This window comes from Ictidomys tridecemlineatus, chromosome 3, assembly GCF_052094955.1.
Source record: "Ictidomys tridecemlineatus isolate mIctTri1 chromosome 3, mIctTri1.hap1, whole genome shotgun sequence".
Taxonomy (NCBI): domain Eukaryota; kingdom Metazoa; phylum Chordata; class Mammalia; order Rodentia; family Sciuridae; genus Ictidomys; species Ictidomys tridecemlineatus.
Window position 1 is genome coordinate 13,284,669 of NC_135479.1, and position 18,262 is coordinate 13,302,930.

At 35.6% G+C, this 18,262-nt stretch overlaps 1 protein-coding gene across 5 annotated transcripts in view; it reads right to left on the reverse strand.

The window, feature by feature from the left end:
* The window catches only part of Helz (helicase with zinc finger), a 172,277-nt gene that overhangs the window by 12,825 nt on the left and 141,190 nt on the right, over positions 1 to 18,262 (reverse strand). The window contains exon 32 of one of the 5 annotated variants that reach the window (XM_078041845.1): positions 6,360 to 6,587. The exons of the other annotated variants lie outside the window; for them this stretch is intronic. Within the exon in view, the coding sequence (XP_077897971.1) occupies positions 6,447 to 6,587 (141 nt within the window). The 3' untranslated portion in view covers positions 6,360 to 6,446. Of the gene's footprint in view, positions 1 to 6,359; positions 6,588 to 18,262 lie in introns of those variants that run through there. 5 annotated transcript variants of the gene reach the window in all.

Consider the following 18,262-nt stretch of genomic DNA (forward strand, 5'->3'; position numbering starts at 1 on the left):
TCTTTCACTACTGGCCAGAGCACTGCATTCGCAGTCTCAGCCACTGGATGAGGAAGGAAAAGTACTACTATCACCTTCCTTTTCTCGTACATTTTTTTTGTTCTTCTATGTCTCAGTAAAACATCTAAATCCATCTTTGTTTCTTTTTCCTTTTTTAAAAAAATCCAACTTTAATTTTACTCTTCCTTAAAGGAAATGTTTTCAATGGTCAAAAAAGAAAAAAAAAAAACCACTATAATTTTGATCCTGGTTTTGTTTTTTGTTTGTTTGATTGATCCTGGTTTTGAGACTATTAACCATCCTGATTAATTTAGAGTCAACTATGAATGTAATCAGCACATTTGATATTTCATGATTGAGGTAGAAGAGCCGCCCTGCAATAGCTCCCAGTCTCTTTTATATCAAGCTTTGTAATGAAGACAATTATCTCTTAGAATCACAAAGAAGGGTTTATTTTTATTACTCTGTGGGGAGTTTAGCCCATCACAATCTGCAGGGAATCATTCTCAAGTCTTTATGTGCAAATATTGAAGTAAAAAACTAATACCGATTCTGATCTCAGAAAGAGTAGGTTATACTAGTCTACTGGTGATATAGTAGACTAATATCAAATACTAAATATTCTCATATGATTTCACCTATTAATTCTATAAGTCCCTTTTCTTTAAATAACATACATAAACCAGCAGTATAAACAATGGATGGATATATGAACCATTTCCTCATTTCTTAAATGAGGAAAACCAAAACTCAGAAAGAAACAGAGGCTGATATTAGATAATATTCAATTAAATTTTGCAGAAAATGCATATCATTTATATCTTCCAAATTGAGAACCCCAAATCACTCAGCTGAAATGCACAGCGGGATCTGGGAACGAACTGTATAACATTATCTGTAATAGTTCCAAAGCAGCTATGACAGAGATGAATGCCTAGATGAAATACGAAATTCAATTTCAAATCACATTATGAATATGATTGATCCTTTATGTCAGAAAAAGAGAGCTGAAACTTGAACTTTTAGTGTCTTTTAAATTAGATGAATATAGTGAATATACACATTGTGTGTGTGTATGAAGGTCTACTGGTGTTTTCTATTTTATACAATATAAAGTAAATGCATGAAAAAGTGACTTGCTATAATGGAGTCTATCCTCAAAGTTAAGGTGAGTACAGGTTAGAAAATTTTGATGGCAAATGAATAAAATGGTTTATATATCAAATAAATTCCTTTTTAGCAGTTTTGTAGTTGTTTCAGCATCTAGGTCCTATATTTCTGTATTTTGTTTTCCAATTGCATGTTGCCAATACACAGAAATATGATTGATTTTTGTGTTATCTTGTGAAACTTAAATTAGTTGTGGGATTTTTGTTTGTTTTTTGGAAGATCCTTTGGGGTTTTTTTTCTATTTTGACAAGCATGTCATCTGGGATTAGGGACAATTTTATCTCTTCCTTCCCAATCTCAATTCCTTTACTTCCTTGCCTGACTGCACTGGCAAAGATTTCCAGCAGAATGTTGTAGAAATGTCAAGAGTAGATGCTTTGCCTTCTTTTTTTGTTTGTAACTTTTTTCCCCTTAGGTACTAGGGATTAGATCCAGGGGGTGCTGTATCACTGAGCTACTTCCCCAGCCCTTTTTATTTTATTCTGAGGCAGGGTCTCCCTAAGTTGCCAAGGCTGGCCTTGAACTTGTGATCTTCCTGCCTCAGTCCCCCAAATAGCTGTGGTTACAGGTGTGCACCACTATGCCTGGCACTGCTTGGTAATTTCTCTTTGAAAAATGATATCTTTTCATGTCATGAAAACTCTTTTATAGCACTGAATTTAATGGCTTCCATTTTCTTCATTTACTTAAATGTATCTATTTAAATTCCCCAAGATTTGAAGGGGAAATTCCTGACCATATAACACTCTCTGGGCCTAATAACTTATTTCAGTTAAAATTATAACAGTATAATTTTATGTTTAACATGCTACAGTTTAGTGCAGAGATACAGAGAAACCTCAAGGAAAAAAACTTGGATGGAAGGAGGACAGGAATATCATAAATTTTAAAACAATCCAAAATACAAGCCAGATTATGTGCAATAGATAAGCTGTAGTCTGCAACAGCACTATCTATGGGCTTATGTAATACACTCTATTGAAAAGCACTGGATAACTTATAAAAAAATTTTTTTAAAAGCATAATTCTGAGTTAAAGTGGACCCTGGTCCAAAGTTCTACTAAAATAATAACAAATGAAAATAAAAGACATATAATAATCAAGACCCTAAGAACGGCCAGGACACACTTCTGGAACCCAGGGAGGCTGAATCAAAGAACAGCACCTACGAAAGAAGAATGGCACTACCACTATAACCCAAGAAAAGAATCAATCTGCTCTGCACAATTCCATAAAGGTTCGGGCCTCAGAAACACCAGCCACACTGGAAGATGAAATCCAGGGGTTCACTGGAAGTCTGTTCAGTTGGTCTCACATTACACTCCTCCCCAGAACTACAATGGAACACAACCAGTCAGGTACAAATAATACAGTCAATAAGTAAGGAGACAGATAAACCAAAATCTAACAGTGAAAGGTTCAGAGACACCAAAAAATCCCCAGGGAAAGACTGTCAGGAACAGTCCTGTGACAGACACAAAACTCCCAAGTTGTTTTCCAGTAAGGCTTTTTGGTGACACGGAAATTGAGAGCTACCAGATACTGAAGGGTGTGTCTAGCACAAAAGATGGTCCCAGATATACAGAAAAAAAAGGGGAAGCCAGGAAGAAGTAAAAATGATGCTCCAAAAAACTGTTATGTCCAAAATATTATTTTTGTTTTACTAAAAATATAAAACAAATTCTCTAATTGGTATTCACAGAAAAGGCATTGCATTCATAAAACAAAAACAAGAAGAAAAAGGAAAACTCTGACAATAAAAGAACACTTGAAAATTCTTCGAGGGTGTAAATATAAAAATGAAATAAAAGAGTTTACAGATAAAATCAAAGAAATTTTCCCCCTCAAAAGTAGGAAAAACTATAAGGATATCAAAATATGATAGGCAAAAAAGAGGAAAGACTTGGAAAATCCAGAAGGTTCAAAATTTTATCAACAGAAGTTTCAGAAAATGAGAAACAAAAGAAATGGTCAAAAAAAAAATTATCAAAGAAACAAGAAAATTCCACGTAGCTGAAGGGTAGCAGTCGTTCCCTAGAGCAATGCTGTCCAAAGACCTTTCTGCAACAATGGAGATACTCCTCCTCTGGTACTGTTCAACAAGGCAGCACTTGGCCAGTGGCATGGGGCAACAGAAATGAGCCTAGTGGGTTTGAGGAATTCAATTTTAAATCTTATTTCATTTCCAATCATATCTAATCTACCAGGAATTCCTTCTGGGTTCTACCTACAAAGTAAATCCTACATTTATTTGCTTCTCATCATTTCCACTATTCACCATGATCCAGACCCATGCCATCATTATCTGATGCCTAGGTACCCATGACATTTTATCATAATTTCTCTTACATTATTTTAAAAATATTATTTTTACAATAAATTGCATTATCTTAAGAGAATTTTAAAATCAAATTTAATATCACATCAGATTCATAATATAAAAGAAGCAAATTTTTACCTTAAAATTTCTAAAGCAACAGCACTTCTTTTCTCTTAAAGGAAACATATACTGAAATGAATGCAACTTTGCAGCAAAGAACATAAAAATCAATGTAGTTTTAAATAAGGAAAAATATCATGTGAAGCATCTCTCAGAGAAGGTACTTACAATTTTCAAATAGTATTTTCCTACCAGGCAATATTATTTTTCTACAACTAAATACAAGGTAATAGAAGAGATACTAAAATGAAGGCAATGTTACATCTCAATTTGTCAGAATCACTGCTATGACATTTTGAACTACCTTCAATCTATCTGGTTCTTGTTCACTCTTCTTAAATATAAAACAATCCAAGTATCAATTATAAAGCAAGATACCTCTTACAATGAGAAACTGCCAGTGTGGGTAGGAAATAAAATAGTTCACAGTGAAAGTTTACCCTCAACTCCTAACTATGTGCTTTTTTTCCTGAAGGATCATAATTACCATAATTAAATAACATTTCCAACTTTGGAAAAAAATATAATACCTGAAAAATTTTTTTGTTTTATTCTTAAAGAACACTGCATAATTAATTGTTTACAGTTAATTTTCTATATTTGAGATCTCAAAATTCATCATCTGAGCAGTCAACATTTAACAGCTAGAACTGGACATATTTCAAAGATTAAGAATGAGGGCTAAATTTGTGGCTCGGTGGTAGAGCGCTTGCCTATCACCCCTAAGGCACTGGGTTCAAAAAATGCAATAAATATATTCTGTGTCCATCTACAACTGAAACATAAATATTTAAAAAAAGAATTTTTGAATGAACCTTGTTCTCCCTCTCCCCTCAAGAGGGAAAGTTTATACAGTTGAAGATGTCATTCTTTGTTCCCAACAACATTGGCTTTTCCTCAACATCTCCTTCTGTGTAACTGTAATCCTTCCTCAGTTTCCAGGAATAAACCCTGCTTTTCATGTAAAGATGTGAAAAGCAGGATAATGTACCAGAAAGAGAATGGCACTGAAGTCAGGAGTCTCCACTCCAGGGTAATAATAATTGCCTAATATGTGAAACCTTGGTTATCTTTGTGTCTTCATCTTCATTTAAAAACAAGGAGCTAAAATAAAATGATCTTCAAGGCCCCAACTAGTTCCAAAGTTCCACAATTTAAAATCCTTAAGAAATCAAAATCTTCTCCAACGAAAATATATTTTAACTGTTTGTTATTAAAATGTCTAAACATAATCTATCATCAACAAATAACTATCAATTTGGGCTGGGGATTTAGCTTAGTGGTAGAGCATTTGCCTGGCATGCACAGGCCTGGGTTTAACACCCAGCACTGAAAAAAAATTCTTTCTAATAAAAATAACTAAGTAAAATGATGTGTTGTATTTACTGAAATAACCCAAGTGCAGCAACTAATCCAAGCCCATTCAAGTGATTTAAATTCAGATTAAATTCCTATAGCATGCTAACCAACTAAATTAAAATGCATTTTGAACAATATGCTTAAAGGTTTGGATCCTTCCCCAAAAGAGGGAAATTTCTAGCATGTTGAAAGACAAGGGCTCCCAAATGAAATTGTAGAAAAAGATCTCTAGGATAGAAAGAAGAACATTCCCAAGAGATAAGACACTTTTTTTGATCTCCAGCAATGCCTCAATCCTGTGAGCCCCCAAGCTGTTCAAATATATGAGCTACACTTTTCTTCCCTTTTCTTATGTCTTGAGCTTTTTCTTTTTTCTTGTTGCTTTTGCCCAGTTCTAAGTTTTTTCACGAAGTGTCTATTTCTTCTACATACATCATCTGCCCATCAGACAGCTCCTTTAATAGGAGATGGCAATCCTACTGGTGACTGAGGCCTAGGTTTCATTTAAGAGTCCTCAGGTCTCATATGATATGATTGTTTACAGGCTTGTCCTACTTCATTAGAAGTTCTCAGTTCTGGGTTCCATAGCAACTCCATATATGTTTGCATATTTATACAAATCCTCATGTTGAGCTGTGAAATAATTACGTTATTAAACATATGACCAATACTTCTAATATTTCTTTCTAAAAATCAAGCTGTAATGCTAACATTTCAAAATCCATTTAACATATGAAATCTAAATAAGGAAAGAACATAATTACCAAATTTATGTATAAATTTCTATCGTTAAAGATAATTGCCAGTTAAAGTAAAAATTCCTTATTTGCTTACCATTCTAAGACATATATGTGATGCACAAGGTTAGCAAGCCATTTCACATGTATGTAGATAAATAAATAACCGAGGGAAAGGTCAGCATATTAATTAGGGCTCTATTTATAATTATGCCATCAAAGATAATCACCAAGGAAGAGATAAACACCCTAGTAGAAATTCCAAGTCACATTAACTATGGTGCCAGAAACTTTAATTAAAACAAAACAACTCATTTAAATGATTAGCTTTGATAGCTTAAGCAAGCACTGAGGCTTAATTTATTTATTGGTCAATCACTGTCTGTTTTATGTATCCAATGATTCATTAGATACCACACATTAATGATCTCCCTGAGAAAGCAGCGGTACCTGGCTATACAACACAAGTCACAAGCTATCAATGTCCACTGATAACCAGCCAAGATTATGATCTTCAAACTACATTTGTGTAATACTTTATTCCATAATAGGGAACTTAGGGGAGTGGGATGATCAGACAATAGTAGTGAAATCAAAACATATCAACTAACTTAAAAAAAAGATGTTGAAAGGGAAAAATGAAAACAAATAAATGGTTCAAAAGTATTTTTATTCAAAAGCCAATACCTGAAATAAGAAATACATCACAGAGGCACATACAGTTGTAAGTAAATGCTGATTTACTGAAGGATGATCAAAATGAGTAACGTATTTTTTGCAGTGCTGGGCGCTGAACCCAGAACTTCACTCATGCTAGGCAAGCACTCTACCACAGAGCCATAGTCCATTTTTCTTCTAAGGCCATTATAACAATACCAACACTGCAATACAAAAATGTACAGCCTCGTAAACTAATTTGACTGATACAGTGACATTTTTTAAAAAGAATTTTCCTATGGGAGAGCATGGGGGACAGTGCTGCAAACTGAACCAAGGGCTTTGCAAATTCCAGGCAAGCTCTAGGACTAAGCTACACCCAACCCTCCATGTGTTCCTTTTAATCAAACTATTCCATAGCAAAGCGTATCTCTTTTTATTTTTATTTATCTATTGTTTTTTTGTGATGCTAGGAATTGAACCCAGCACTTTGTGCATGCTAGGAACTTCCAGCACTTTTGTTTTTATTTTGAGACAGGATCTTGCTAAATTGCCCAATCTGGCCTCAAACTTGCAATCCCTCCTGCCTCAGCCCAAGTAGCTGGGATGCACACCTTAAATGGCATAAATACCTGTTGATTCTTGTTAAATAATTTTTTAATTTGGCAAAACTATGTCCACTTTAAAAAAAATGAAGATTTGTCTCTCAAGATAAAATGACTGAAAAGCATAATGGAAAAAAGGTCCTATTCAAAACAACCAACAAAAAACAAAACACAAAAAACTCACCCTAAGAGTATCAGAAAGACTCAAGACTTCAATAAAGATGTTAAGGAATTTATAAAGAGAAACTTCCAAAAAGTGAAGAAGGGGCTGAGGTTATGGCTCAGACCCCTATACGGGGGCCCCTGGGTTTGATCCTCAGCAGCACATAAAAATAAATAAATAAAATAAAGATATTGTATCAAATTACAACTAAAAAATAAATATTTTTTTTAAAAAGTGAAGAAGTAGGAGGGGAAGGAGAGGGAGAAAGAAAAAAACATTGATGATTGTACCATTTCCAAAATATGAAATTTAAAATATTTGTAAGGACAAAATCTCCATGAATTTAAACTATACATTTAATGTAATTCCAGTAAAACCTAAGAAGGGCTTATAGGTGGAAAAGAAAGGGAAGACTTCACAAAGATATTCTGAGCTTTTTTTCTAGTGAAAAACCATAGAAAGACTTTTCTCCCCAGCTACTCTCCCATATAAAAACTGGAAGGAAAAACCACCAGCAAGGCAGATTTCATATTATCCCCTTGGTTTGTAGTGTCGGTTAGAACACTAAGAAGTCTCAAAATCAGAGTGTAATTCTGATACTGAAACACACGGATAGATGAAGAATAACAAAGCAGAAACTGAGCTCAGTACCAAATGTGTTGAATAGCACATTCAGCTTACTCCAAGGTTATCATGCAAAGTCAAAGAGCTTGTACATAAAAATTACCTTTGAAAATTCCTTAATCATGGCAAAATTACTAGAAATTGAGCCCTTAGACTCCGAAGCTAAACACTGACTTCTACTGCTTCCCTCTGCATTCTGCCTTTTCTTTCACTGCCCCATAAACAGCAATTAGTTGAATTGCAAGTATGACAGTGCTATTATAAAGAATTTAGTGCTTGATAAGAAAGATATTTCTATTTAGTGATAATGCTGTAATTTAACAAAGGTATGAGGACAACTGGCTAAATATTGGAAAATAAATAAAACTGTAACCCCAAACTTATACTGTAAAGGAAAATTTCTAAGCTGATTCTAAGCTGCAAAGCCTGAGTTAAAGTGTAAAAGACCAGGCATTGTAAAGTTTCTAAACTGCAAGGCCTGGGTTATAAAGTAAAAGACTAGGTATTGTTAAAATTCCTCTGCTACCCCCAGAACCTGAAATCCCTGTAGCTGTTAGGACAATACTGGAACTGCCCAGTAAATATTTCCACTGATTCCCTGGTTGTTTAATAGCTAAGGGCTCTGAGTAGCTCGGCACGTAGGCATCCAGGCCCCAAAACCAATCAGTTTGAATGTGTACCCCACTTAGGAGTGACCAATCACCCCTGCCCAGACTGTTCCCGCCAATGAATGTACTAATCATGTCTCAGAGTTGTTGTTCAATTTTCCCGCGCCTCATGATGATTTGTTCTGATGTATGCAAAGCCCCCCGCCCTCCCCAAAAAGTGTACTTAAGCTCGGCTTGACCTCTGCTCTGGGCTGCTCTATCTTCCTGAGTGAGCCTGGAACCTCAGCATGCTGAATTCATAAATCCCCTTTGCCAATTGCATGAAGCCAGTCTCTTGTGTGGTCTCTTCCTCCGACGCTTCGCCGGACCCTTACAATACTAGCACTTGAAATCAAAATGGAACATTTTGTTAATACACTGCCAATCTAGAGCTCTGGAGTGTGCCCCAGACTCGCTAAGGATGTGCCCTTCCCTGCTTTTAGGGCAAGGAAGGAAACCCCTGAAGTTAACCCTTAATCATTTAAATGAGAACACTCTAAAAACTGAAAGGAACATGGCAAAAAAAAAAAGTTATAGAATAGAACAAGGATGCCCTTCAGGGTGCCCTGACTTAATAAAAAGATGTGATGGGGTGGTTTCTTTTTTTTTTTTTTTAATTTCTATTTTTCAGTTATAGGTGGACACAATATCTTTATATTTATGTGGTGCTGAGGATCGAACCCTGTGCCTTATGCATGTTAAGCGAGTGTTCTATCTCTGAGCCGCAACCCCAGCCCTGAGGGGTGGTTTAAAAAAAATTGTTTAAAATTTCCCCAAGTACATCCTGTCCATCAATCACATGTTTGCATCTATGAATGCTAGGAAAGGCTAAATGTTATGGTAGCTATCTTTTCATAGTGAATTTAATAACTTCTCTAACTTCTACATTTTGCTTGCTGACTACATATTTCATTTGTCAAAAGAAAATCAAAATTACTATCAAAAGAAAAAATAGTGAAACAAAATATGAAGAAAACCATCTCATTCAAGTTAACCATTAAGCTAACCTCTAGGTACCTTCATCTGATATGTGATTAATCTACTAAAGTTTCTGGCAATAAGAATCCACAGTTGGGAGGGAAGTAAGACAGTTCTCTGTATTGCTAATGTTAAAGAAATTATTTTAAAGGGTTGGAAAAACAGTGAGAACATAAGCCGTTCATTCTGTGAGATGATTCATGCAAAATCATTTAAATACATACAAGTAATCCTAATATACTGAAAATGTCAAAATCTGCAATGTGGTGGAAAATATTTTCCTCATCAAATAATTTTTTTCAGTGATCATGTTAGTCATCATTTGTGAATCTCATGCATCAAAATAAAGGTAACCAAATGTTTTTCCAGAGTAAAAGAACTGGCTGACAATTGAAGGTACTTATTTATACATTCACAGCTACATGAAAATATCAAATATTGAGAGCACCAAGGTACAAAGAACTTAAATGCTAAAAATAAGGAATTTTTAAAGATCAATAATTAAAATAAATTATTCATTATAAAGTAAAAAGCACAAAATTTTATAAAAACTTTGGCACGTAGTTCCCCCCATATGTTATAGCTCACTTAGCAGGTTAAGTCAAGACATCGAAGGTGTCAGCAAAGATGGCAGAGTAAGGAAATCCATAGTCTATGCCTCCATAAATGCAACGAAAACACTGGCAAAGCCATCAAACAACTTTCTGGGAAACTAAAAGTTTGCAGTGACTAATGGAACAGTTAATCAAGATAAAACAGGGAATTTCATAAGAATAGCAAGTTTTGTGGTAATTTAATTTACTCTAGTACTGTCCCATTTTCCATCTCAATGGTAGGCTTGAAAATAAGAACCTGCGCCAGTTCCAGAGGCAGTAGTATGGGCCTCATTCTATAGACTTGTAACATGGCTCTCTGGAAGGCTACATCAAAAGATCTGCCTCATCTCATCCAACTCTGAACTCAATCAGTGCTGAAGGGGCCATAAGGAACACCATGATAGTGGGGAACTGTTTTAGTTGCTGCTGAATGAGACAATGAAATTGGATTTTAAAAAAAAAAAAAAGAAAAGAAAAAAGGTTAGAATAAAGAATGGGGAATGAGATGTTTAGGGAATAAGAACTTTGAAGAGCTCTGACATGCTCCTGGGAACCTAGAAGAGACTACACAAATGCTGGGCATATGCTCATGAAAGGCCTTGAAAGAGTTATTATTCTCACCTCAGGCTGATGTTCCTGGAAACAAGAGGTGAAGGTTATGGCAGAGGGGTAAGCTGACTAGCTGAGTGTTGAAGGTGTGCTCAAACACACACACACACACACACACACACACACACACACACCCCTATGCAAAACCTGAAAGATGTTTTTGGTTCCAGGCATGTAAAAACAAACAAGCAAAACAAAACTGTAACATACCCTGGGGAAGGAGAATTTAACTTAACCTTCTGTACTATTCAAAACATCTGGTTAACAACAGAAAGCTATGAGGCATGCAAAGAAAAAAGAAAGTAAGGCTACAAGGGAAAAAATGCACAAAAGCATGAATGAAACCATATATTGACCTTGAAGAAACCTTGACATTAGACTTACTACATGAACACTCTCCATTAGCTATTTTAAATATGTTCAAAGAACTAAAAGAAACCAGATGTATGAAACTAGAGGGTTGAGGATGTAGCTCAGTGGCAGAGCACTTGCCTAACAGAAACATGGACCTGGGTTGGACTCCTGGCATCATCAAAAAACAAAAACAAAAACAATTAAAGAAAATGAGAATGATGTCTCACTCAAGAGAGAATACCATTAAAGAGATAGGAATTACAATAAGCAATCAAACAAAAAATTGTGGAATTGAAAAATTACAATTAAATGAAAAATTTACCAGAGGGCTTTAATAGCAGATTTAAACAGGAAGAAAAAAGAATCAGTAAAGTTAAAGATAGGAATTGACACTGACTCGTCTGAGAAATAGAAAAAGCAGAGAAAAAAATTAATAGAGCTGAGACTGGTGTGACACCATCAAGCAAACCAACATTCAATAATGAGAGACCCAGAAGCAGAGAAGAGAAATTATTAGAAAGAATATTTGATGAAATAATAGTTGAAACATACCCAAATTAATAAGACATTAATACATCTAATTACATCTAAGAAGCTCAGTGAAAGCGAACTAGAACAAATATAAGGATTCACAGTGACACATCATAAACTGTTGAAAGCTGGAGATAAAGAGATCATCTTGAAGGCAACAAGAAGAAGCTATTTACGTACAAGGAATCACCAAGTAATCAGGAAGATGAACAGCTGATTACTCATAAAAAAACAGTAAGACCAGAAGGCAGTGGGATGAGCTACTCAAAGTGTAAATAAACTGTCAGTCAAGAATTCTATATCTAGCAAAACTATCTTTCAAATATGGAAGTGAAGCTAGAATATTCTCAGATAAACAAAAATTCCAAGAGTTTGTTACTAACAGACTTTATGAAGAAATGCTAGACAGTTATAATGCCTCAGAAGGATGAACTGACAGTACTCAAATCCACTCAAAAATATTTAAAAGACAATGGAAAAAGTAACTACATAGGAAAATATAAAAGATAATATATTTTAGTTTGTATAATTTAAAATACTGTATAATTTAAAATACTAATGCATAAACAATAATTACAAATCTACATTGATGGGGACCACGTATAAATAAGTAATTTACGACAATAATAACATATAGAGGAAGGGAATGAGGTATGCATGAGTAAAGCTTTTGTTTACTATTAAAATTAAGTTGGGGGCAGAGGGCTTAGTCTAGGGTAGAGTGCATGCTTAGTGTGTACAAGACCTGGGGTTCAATTATCAGCATGCATGCGGGCGGGCACGCACACACACACACAAGTTGGTATTAACTGGAACTAGTTTGTTACAAATAAAAATATTTACCTCAAGACAACTACTAATATTATAAAATACATACTACAGGAAAAAAGAAGAGTGTTTCAATGGTTCAACAGAATATACTTAACACTAAAGAGAGTTTTGAAGGAAACGCAGAACAAAAAGATGTTAAGACATAGAAAACAGAAGTCAGGCATCCTTTTTATCAGCAATTACATTAAATGTAAATGATTGTATTCTAAAATTTAAAGACAGAAAATTGGCAGAATGGTGAAAAAATACACAATTCAGCCAAATGCTATTTATAAGACATTCCCTTTAGATTCAAGCACATAAATAGGTTGAAAGGATGGGAAAAAATATGCTACCCAAATAATAACCAAAAGAGAGCTGGGGTGGCTATACTAGTATCAGAAAAGAATATGCTTGAAGACAAAAACTGCTGAAAGAAAAAGAATATCGTAAAATCATAAAGTCAGTTCATCAAGAAGATAATAACAACTATAACTACATAGGCCCCTAAATATATGAAGAATAAGTAGAATTAAGGGGAAAATTACAGATCAACAACAATACTTGGAAGTTTTAATACTGTACTCCTAGATCAAAAGGAAATAAAAATTATGAACACACTATAGACCAAATGGACCTCATGTATGAACATGCCATCTAACAAGAGCAAAATGTGCATTCTAAAATATCCCCAAAACATTCTCCAAGTTAGAGGACCATGTGGTAGGCAAAAAAAAAGTCTCAATAAATTTTATAAGACTGAAATTATATTAAGAGACTTCTCAGTCACATATAACAAATTAAATTTTTTTAAAATAACTTAAAAAAGTTTTTTTTATTATATTAAATAAGTATGAAAAAAAAAGACTTCTCAAACCACAATAAAATGAAACTAGAAATCAACAGCTGGAGGAAATTTGGAATCTTACTTAAGATATACTTGCTTTTCTATAATTTTGCCAAATATATACCCTTAAACATCCTGCAGAGGTTGTAGACAGGGCAATTATAGATGAGAACAATAAAGTAGGTTATCAGAAGTGACTCTTAAAAGAGTTCAGGAACATTGCAGATACGTAATCAATATAAACACTTTAAATAAACAATCAAAAAATGAGATTAAGAAAATTACATTTATAATATAAAAAAGAATAAAACACTTAGGAATAAATTTAATAAAAGAAGTCAAAGATTTATATTTAAAAAATGCCAAAGGAAATTTTTAAAAGATCTAAACAAATGGGAGAATATGCCATGTGCAGGTCCTAGAAAACTTAACATTGTTAAAAGGGCAATACCTAAAACTCATATAAACAAGGAACGCAGAGTAAGTAAAACAAACTTATAATTATAAAACTTACACAACAATGTTATGGTATAAAAGACAGTGCAAAAGCTAAGGCTTGTGGTTTGGAGGGAGAGGCTTGGGGGAAGTCGGTGGTGGCAGTTGGGCTCTGAGGGTTTTTCCTGAGGAGCTGTTTTGTTTGGCGTGTGTGGTTCTAAAAATAAAGTTCGATTCTTTTGACAAGTGGCTCCTGAATCATGCCCACCCAGACTGGGGCATTTGGTGGCCACCAAATGCCTCGCACAGGGAGCGACTGAGGGTAAGTGATAAGGTAAACTGCTTGCCCCTGAGGGCAGGGCGAGAGGATGGGTAACCATTTTAAGATTCCTCTTTTGTTTTGCTTCACTTTTGTTTTAAGTTGCCTATCCCTGGAGATGAGTGAGACAGAAGAAAAACCGCTCACATCTGAGGAAAAACTATTTATGTCTGAGGAACAGAAAGGGAGAAAGGACGGATGCACATGTCAGGAGGATAGAAAGGCTATATAATGATTTTGTGTTGTTCCATTTTTATTTCATTCTGTCTTGGTTTTGTTTGGTGTTATATTGTTGGGTTGTATTAAAGTAGAAATATGGGATCAGAAATTAGTAAAAAACAAACTGAAAGAGTGTTAAGTAAATTGTTAGAGGAAGGAGGCATCCCAGTAAAATCAAAAGCAGTCAGAGCATACGTTGATACAATACAAAAATGTAGCCCATGGCTTTTGGAGGTGGGGTTGTTGAATATATCACAATGGAACCATCATGGTGAAGATTTAAAAAGAATAGAAAAGAACAGCCCAGGGACTTTGCCAGTTGGCACATTGCCATTGTGGACGTTCGTATCTGGTTTGCTTAGTCCAAAGCCTAGAGTTCAGACAAAGATAGAGGAACAAAGCTTAGAGCAGAAAAAGCCATCAGGGGAAAGTTACAAAAGAAGACTGCTACTAACAACTTTCTATCACCAGAGGGCGTAAGTATCCAACCAACAGCGCCACCACTACAGGAGACTGTTACTAACACCTTTCTATCACCAGAGGACGTGAATGTCCAACTAACAAGGTCACCTCCATATGCTGGGAGGCTCCCAACCCCCACAGTTGATAGTTCGGATCCTGAGACAGGATCTCAAGTATTAACATGCCCTGTATTTGAGGTAGGAGGGCAGCAAATTCACCATGCTTTAAATTTCAAAATAGTGAAGCAGCTAAAAGAGGCTGTAACAACCTATGGTCCTCAAGCACCCTTCACTGTAAGCTTGGTCGAATCCATTAACAACTTGAACATGACACCAGCAGATTGGGCTAATATGTGTAAAGCTGTGCTAAATGGAGGTCAATACCTGTTATGCAAGGTTGCCAATGAGGAATTTTGCAAGGAGACGGCTAGGCGAAATGCAGCAGCTGGTTATCCTCAGAGAAATCTAGACATGTTGTTAGGAAAGGGACCTTATGAGGATCAGCAGCAACAAATTGCATATGATCCTGGCGTATACGCATAAATTGCTGTAGAGGCGGTTAGGGCATAGAAGACTTTACAAGGACATGGAGGTTTACAAGGTCAATTATCTAAGATAATACAAAGAGCTAATGAATCTTATGCTGAATTTGCAGATAGGCTTATTCAAACAGCTACCAGAGTTTTTGGGAATACAGAACAAGCAATGTTAATAAAACAACTGGCTTATGACCAAGCGAATCGTTGGTGCAGAGATATCATTAGACCATGGAAACATGAAGATTTAAACACATATATTAAATTATGTAGAGACATTAATGAACAAGAGCAAGTCATGGCAGCTGCAGTAAAATAGGCTTTAGATGCCAGAGACATTAATGAAAAAGGGCAAATTGTGGCAGCTGCAGCAAAACAGGCTTTAGATGCCAAGCCAAGAACATGCTATAATTGTGAACAAACAGGACATTTTAAAAGGAATTGCCCCATAGGAGGAGGGTTAAACAAAACTAGGGATCAAAGGAGTAGAATACCGAGTATTTGCCCATGATGCCGTAGAGGGAGACATTGGGTTAATGAATGCCATTCTCAAACCACCTTAGAGGGTACTCCATTATCAAAAAACGAACAAGGACCAGGTGTTTATCCACGATATGGTGGAGAAAGGCATCGGGCTCCATTGCCAAAAAATGGACAGGGGGGCCCAATGCTCCGGGACTCAAAAACCACAAACATACGGAGCACTGGAAGAACCCAGCAACCCCATCAGGCCAGCGGCCAGGATACATTGTCCATCAGATCCCTCATCAGACAAACCAGAGGGAGTGCAGGGTTGGACATCTGTGCCTCCGCCAGAACAGTACTAACTCCAGAGATGGGAGTTCAAATCATTCCCACAGGGGTGAAAGGACCTCTTCCCAAAGGAACAGTAGACTTATTGTTGGGACTCAGCTCTTCTACTCTAAAAGGACTTATGATAAGTCCTGGGGTAATTGATCCCGATTATGAAGGTGAAGTAAAAATTATAGCCAGTTCTCCAAAGGGTATATCAGTAATTTCACCAGGAGATAGAATAGCATAGTTACTAATAATACCAAGCCTACATGATAAATTTTCCAGTCGTGCTGTAGAAAGAGGTTCCAAGGGATTAGGCTCCACAGAGGTAGATTGGGCTATGCTTTCTTTAAATTTAGATTCTCGCCCCATGCCAAAACTAAATATTCAAGGACATAAATTTAATGGGCTACTGAATACAGGTGCAGACCTTAGCATCATCTCTCGTCAACAATGGCCAAAACATTGGCCATTACAACAAGCCACTCAAACGCTTCGAGGCCTAGGAGTGGTGACTAATCCCCATAGAAGTGCAATGGTATTAGATTGGAAGGATCCTGAAGGATGTGAAAGAACTATACAGCCATATGTATTGGAGCATCTTCCTGTAAATTTATGGGGACGAGAGGTCCTAGATCAATTAGGTTTGACATTAACAAATAACATCCATCAAAATGCACCCACTATTACGACTAGACAAGGGTTTAGAAAAGGGAAAAGATTAGAAAAACAAGAGTAAGGTATAGCAGCACCAATACAAATAGATTAAGGAACAGAAAGACATGGGTTGGATTTTCAGAAAGGGCCACTGAGACAATAAAAATTACTTGGAAATCAGAAAGACCAGTATGGGTTCCTCAGTGGCCCCTGACTAAAGAAAAGATACAAGCAGCCCATGACCTGGTCAAACAACAATTAGCTGAAGGACATATACAACCTTCTGTATCTCCCCATAATACTCCCATTTTTGTCATCAAAAAGAAATCTGGTAAATGGAGATTACTGCAAGATTTAAGAGCCATTAATAATGAAATGGTTATTATGGGACCTGCTCAATCGGGGATTCCTCAATTGTTTTCTTTGCCAAAAACTTGGTATGTTTTAGTTATAGATATTAAAGATTGTTTTTTTTCAATTCAATTCATCCTGAGGAGAGTCCACGTTTTGCATTTACTATCCCTGCACTGAATCATGAAGGTCCTGATCAGAGATATGAATGGAAAGTACTCCCTCAAGGGATGGTTAACAGCCCAATTATATGTCAAATTTATGTTAACAAAGTAATTCAGCCACTTAGAAATCAAAATCCTGAACTACGGGCTGGGGATGTGGCTCAAGTGGTAGCACGCTCGCGTGGCATGTGTGCGGCCCGGGTTCGATCCTCCAGCACCACATACCAACAAAGATGTTGTGTCTGCCAATAACTAAGAAATAAAAAAAAAAAAAAAAAAAATCCTCAACTACAAATATTTCACTATATGGATGATGTATTATTAGCACACAAAACTAAAAACACATTGCTAGAATGTTATGCCACACTTACAAACTTATTAAAAAATTATAATCTAGAGATAGCAATAGATAAAGTACAATTAAGTTTTCCAATTAATTATTTAGGAGTTCTATTATCCTCAACCATGGTCCGTCCACCAAAAATTCAAATACGAGTAGATCAACTCAAATCACTTAACGACTTTCAAAAGTTATTAGGAGACATAAATTGGATAAGGCCTTATCTAGGTATACCAACAGGAGAGCTGGGACCTTTATTTGATATCCTAAAAGGTCCATCAGATCCAAATTCACCCCGCAGGTTAACGCCTGAAGCAAGAAAGGCATTAAAAATCATTGAAACATATATGGAAAATATGCATTTGGATAGAATTGATATAAGTTTGCCTTTATTATTTATTGTACAACCAACAAAAAATATTCCTATAGGAGTATTTTGACAAGAAGGTCCATTATTACGGATACATTTATCTTATTCTCCTAACACTATTCTTACTAGATATCCTGAGGCTGTAGGACAATTAATACTCAAAGGAATAAAAGCAGCAAAGGGAGTGTTTGGAATTTCTCCCAATAAAACTATTACTCCATATACTATGAATCAAATTGATGAGTTAGCTAATGAGTTAAATACTTGGGCAATAAACATGTGCAAATCTAATGTTTCATTTGATAACCACTTACCATCTAATCCTTTATTGTCTTTTTGGTCATTGCATCCTGTAATTTTTCCAAAAATGACAAGAAAAAAACCTATTATGAATGCTCCAAATATATTCACTGATGGGTCAAATAATGGTACAGCAGCAATAGTTACACCTGATCAAACTTTTACATTTTTAGTACCCAAACAATCAG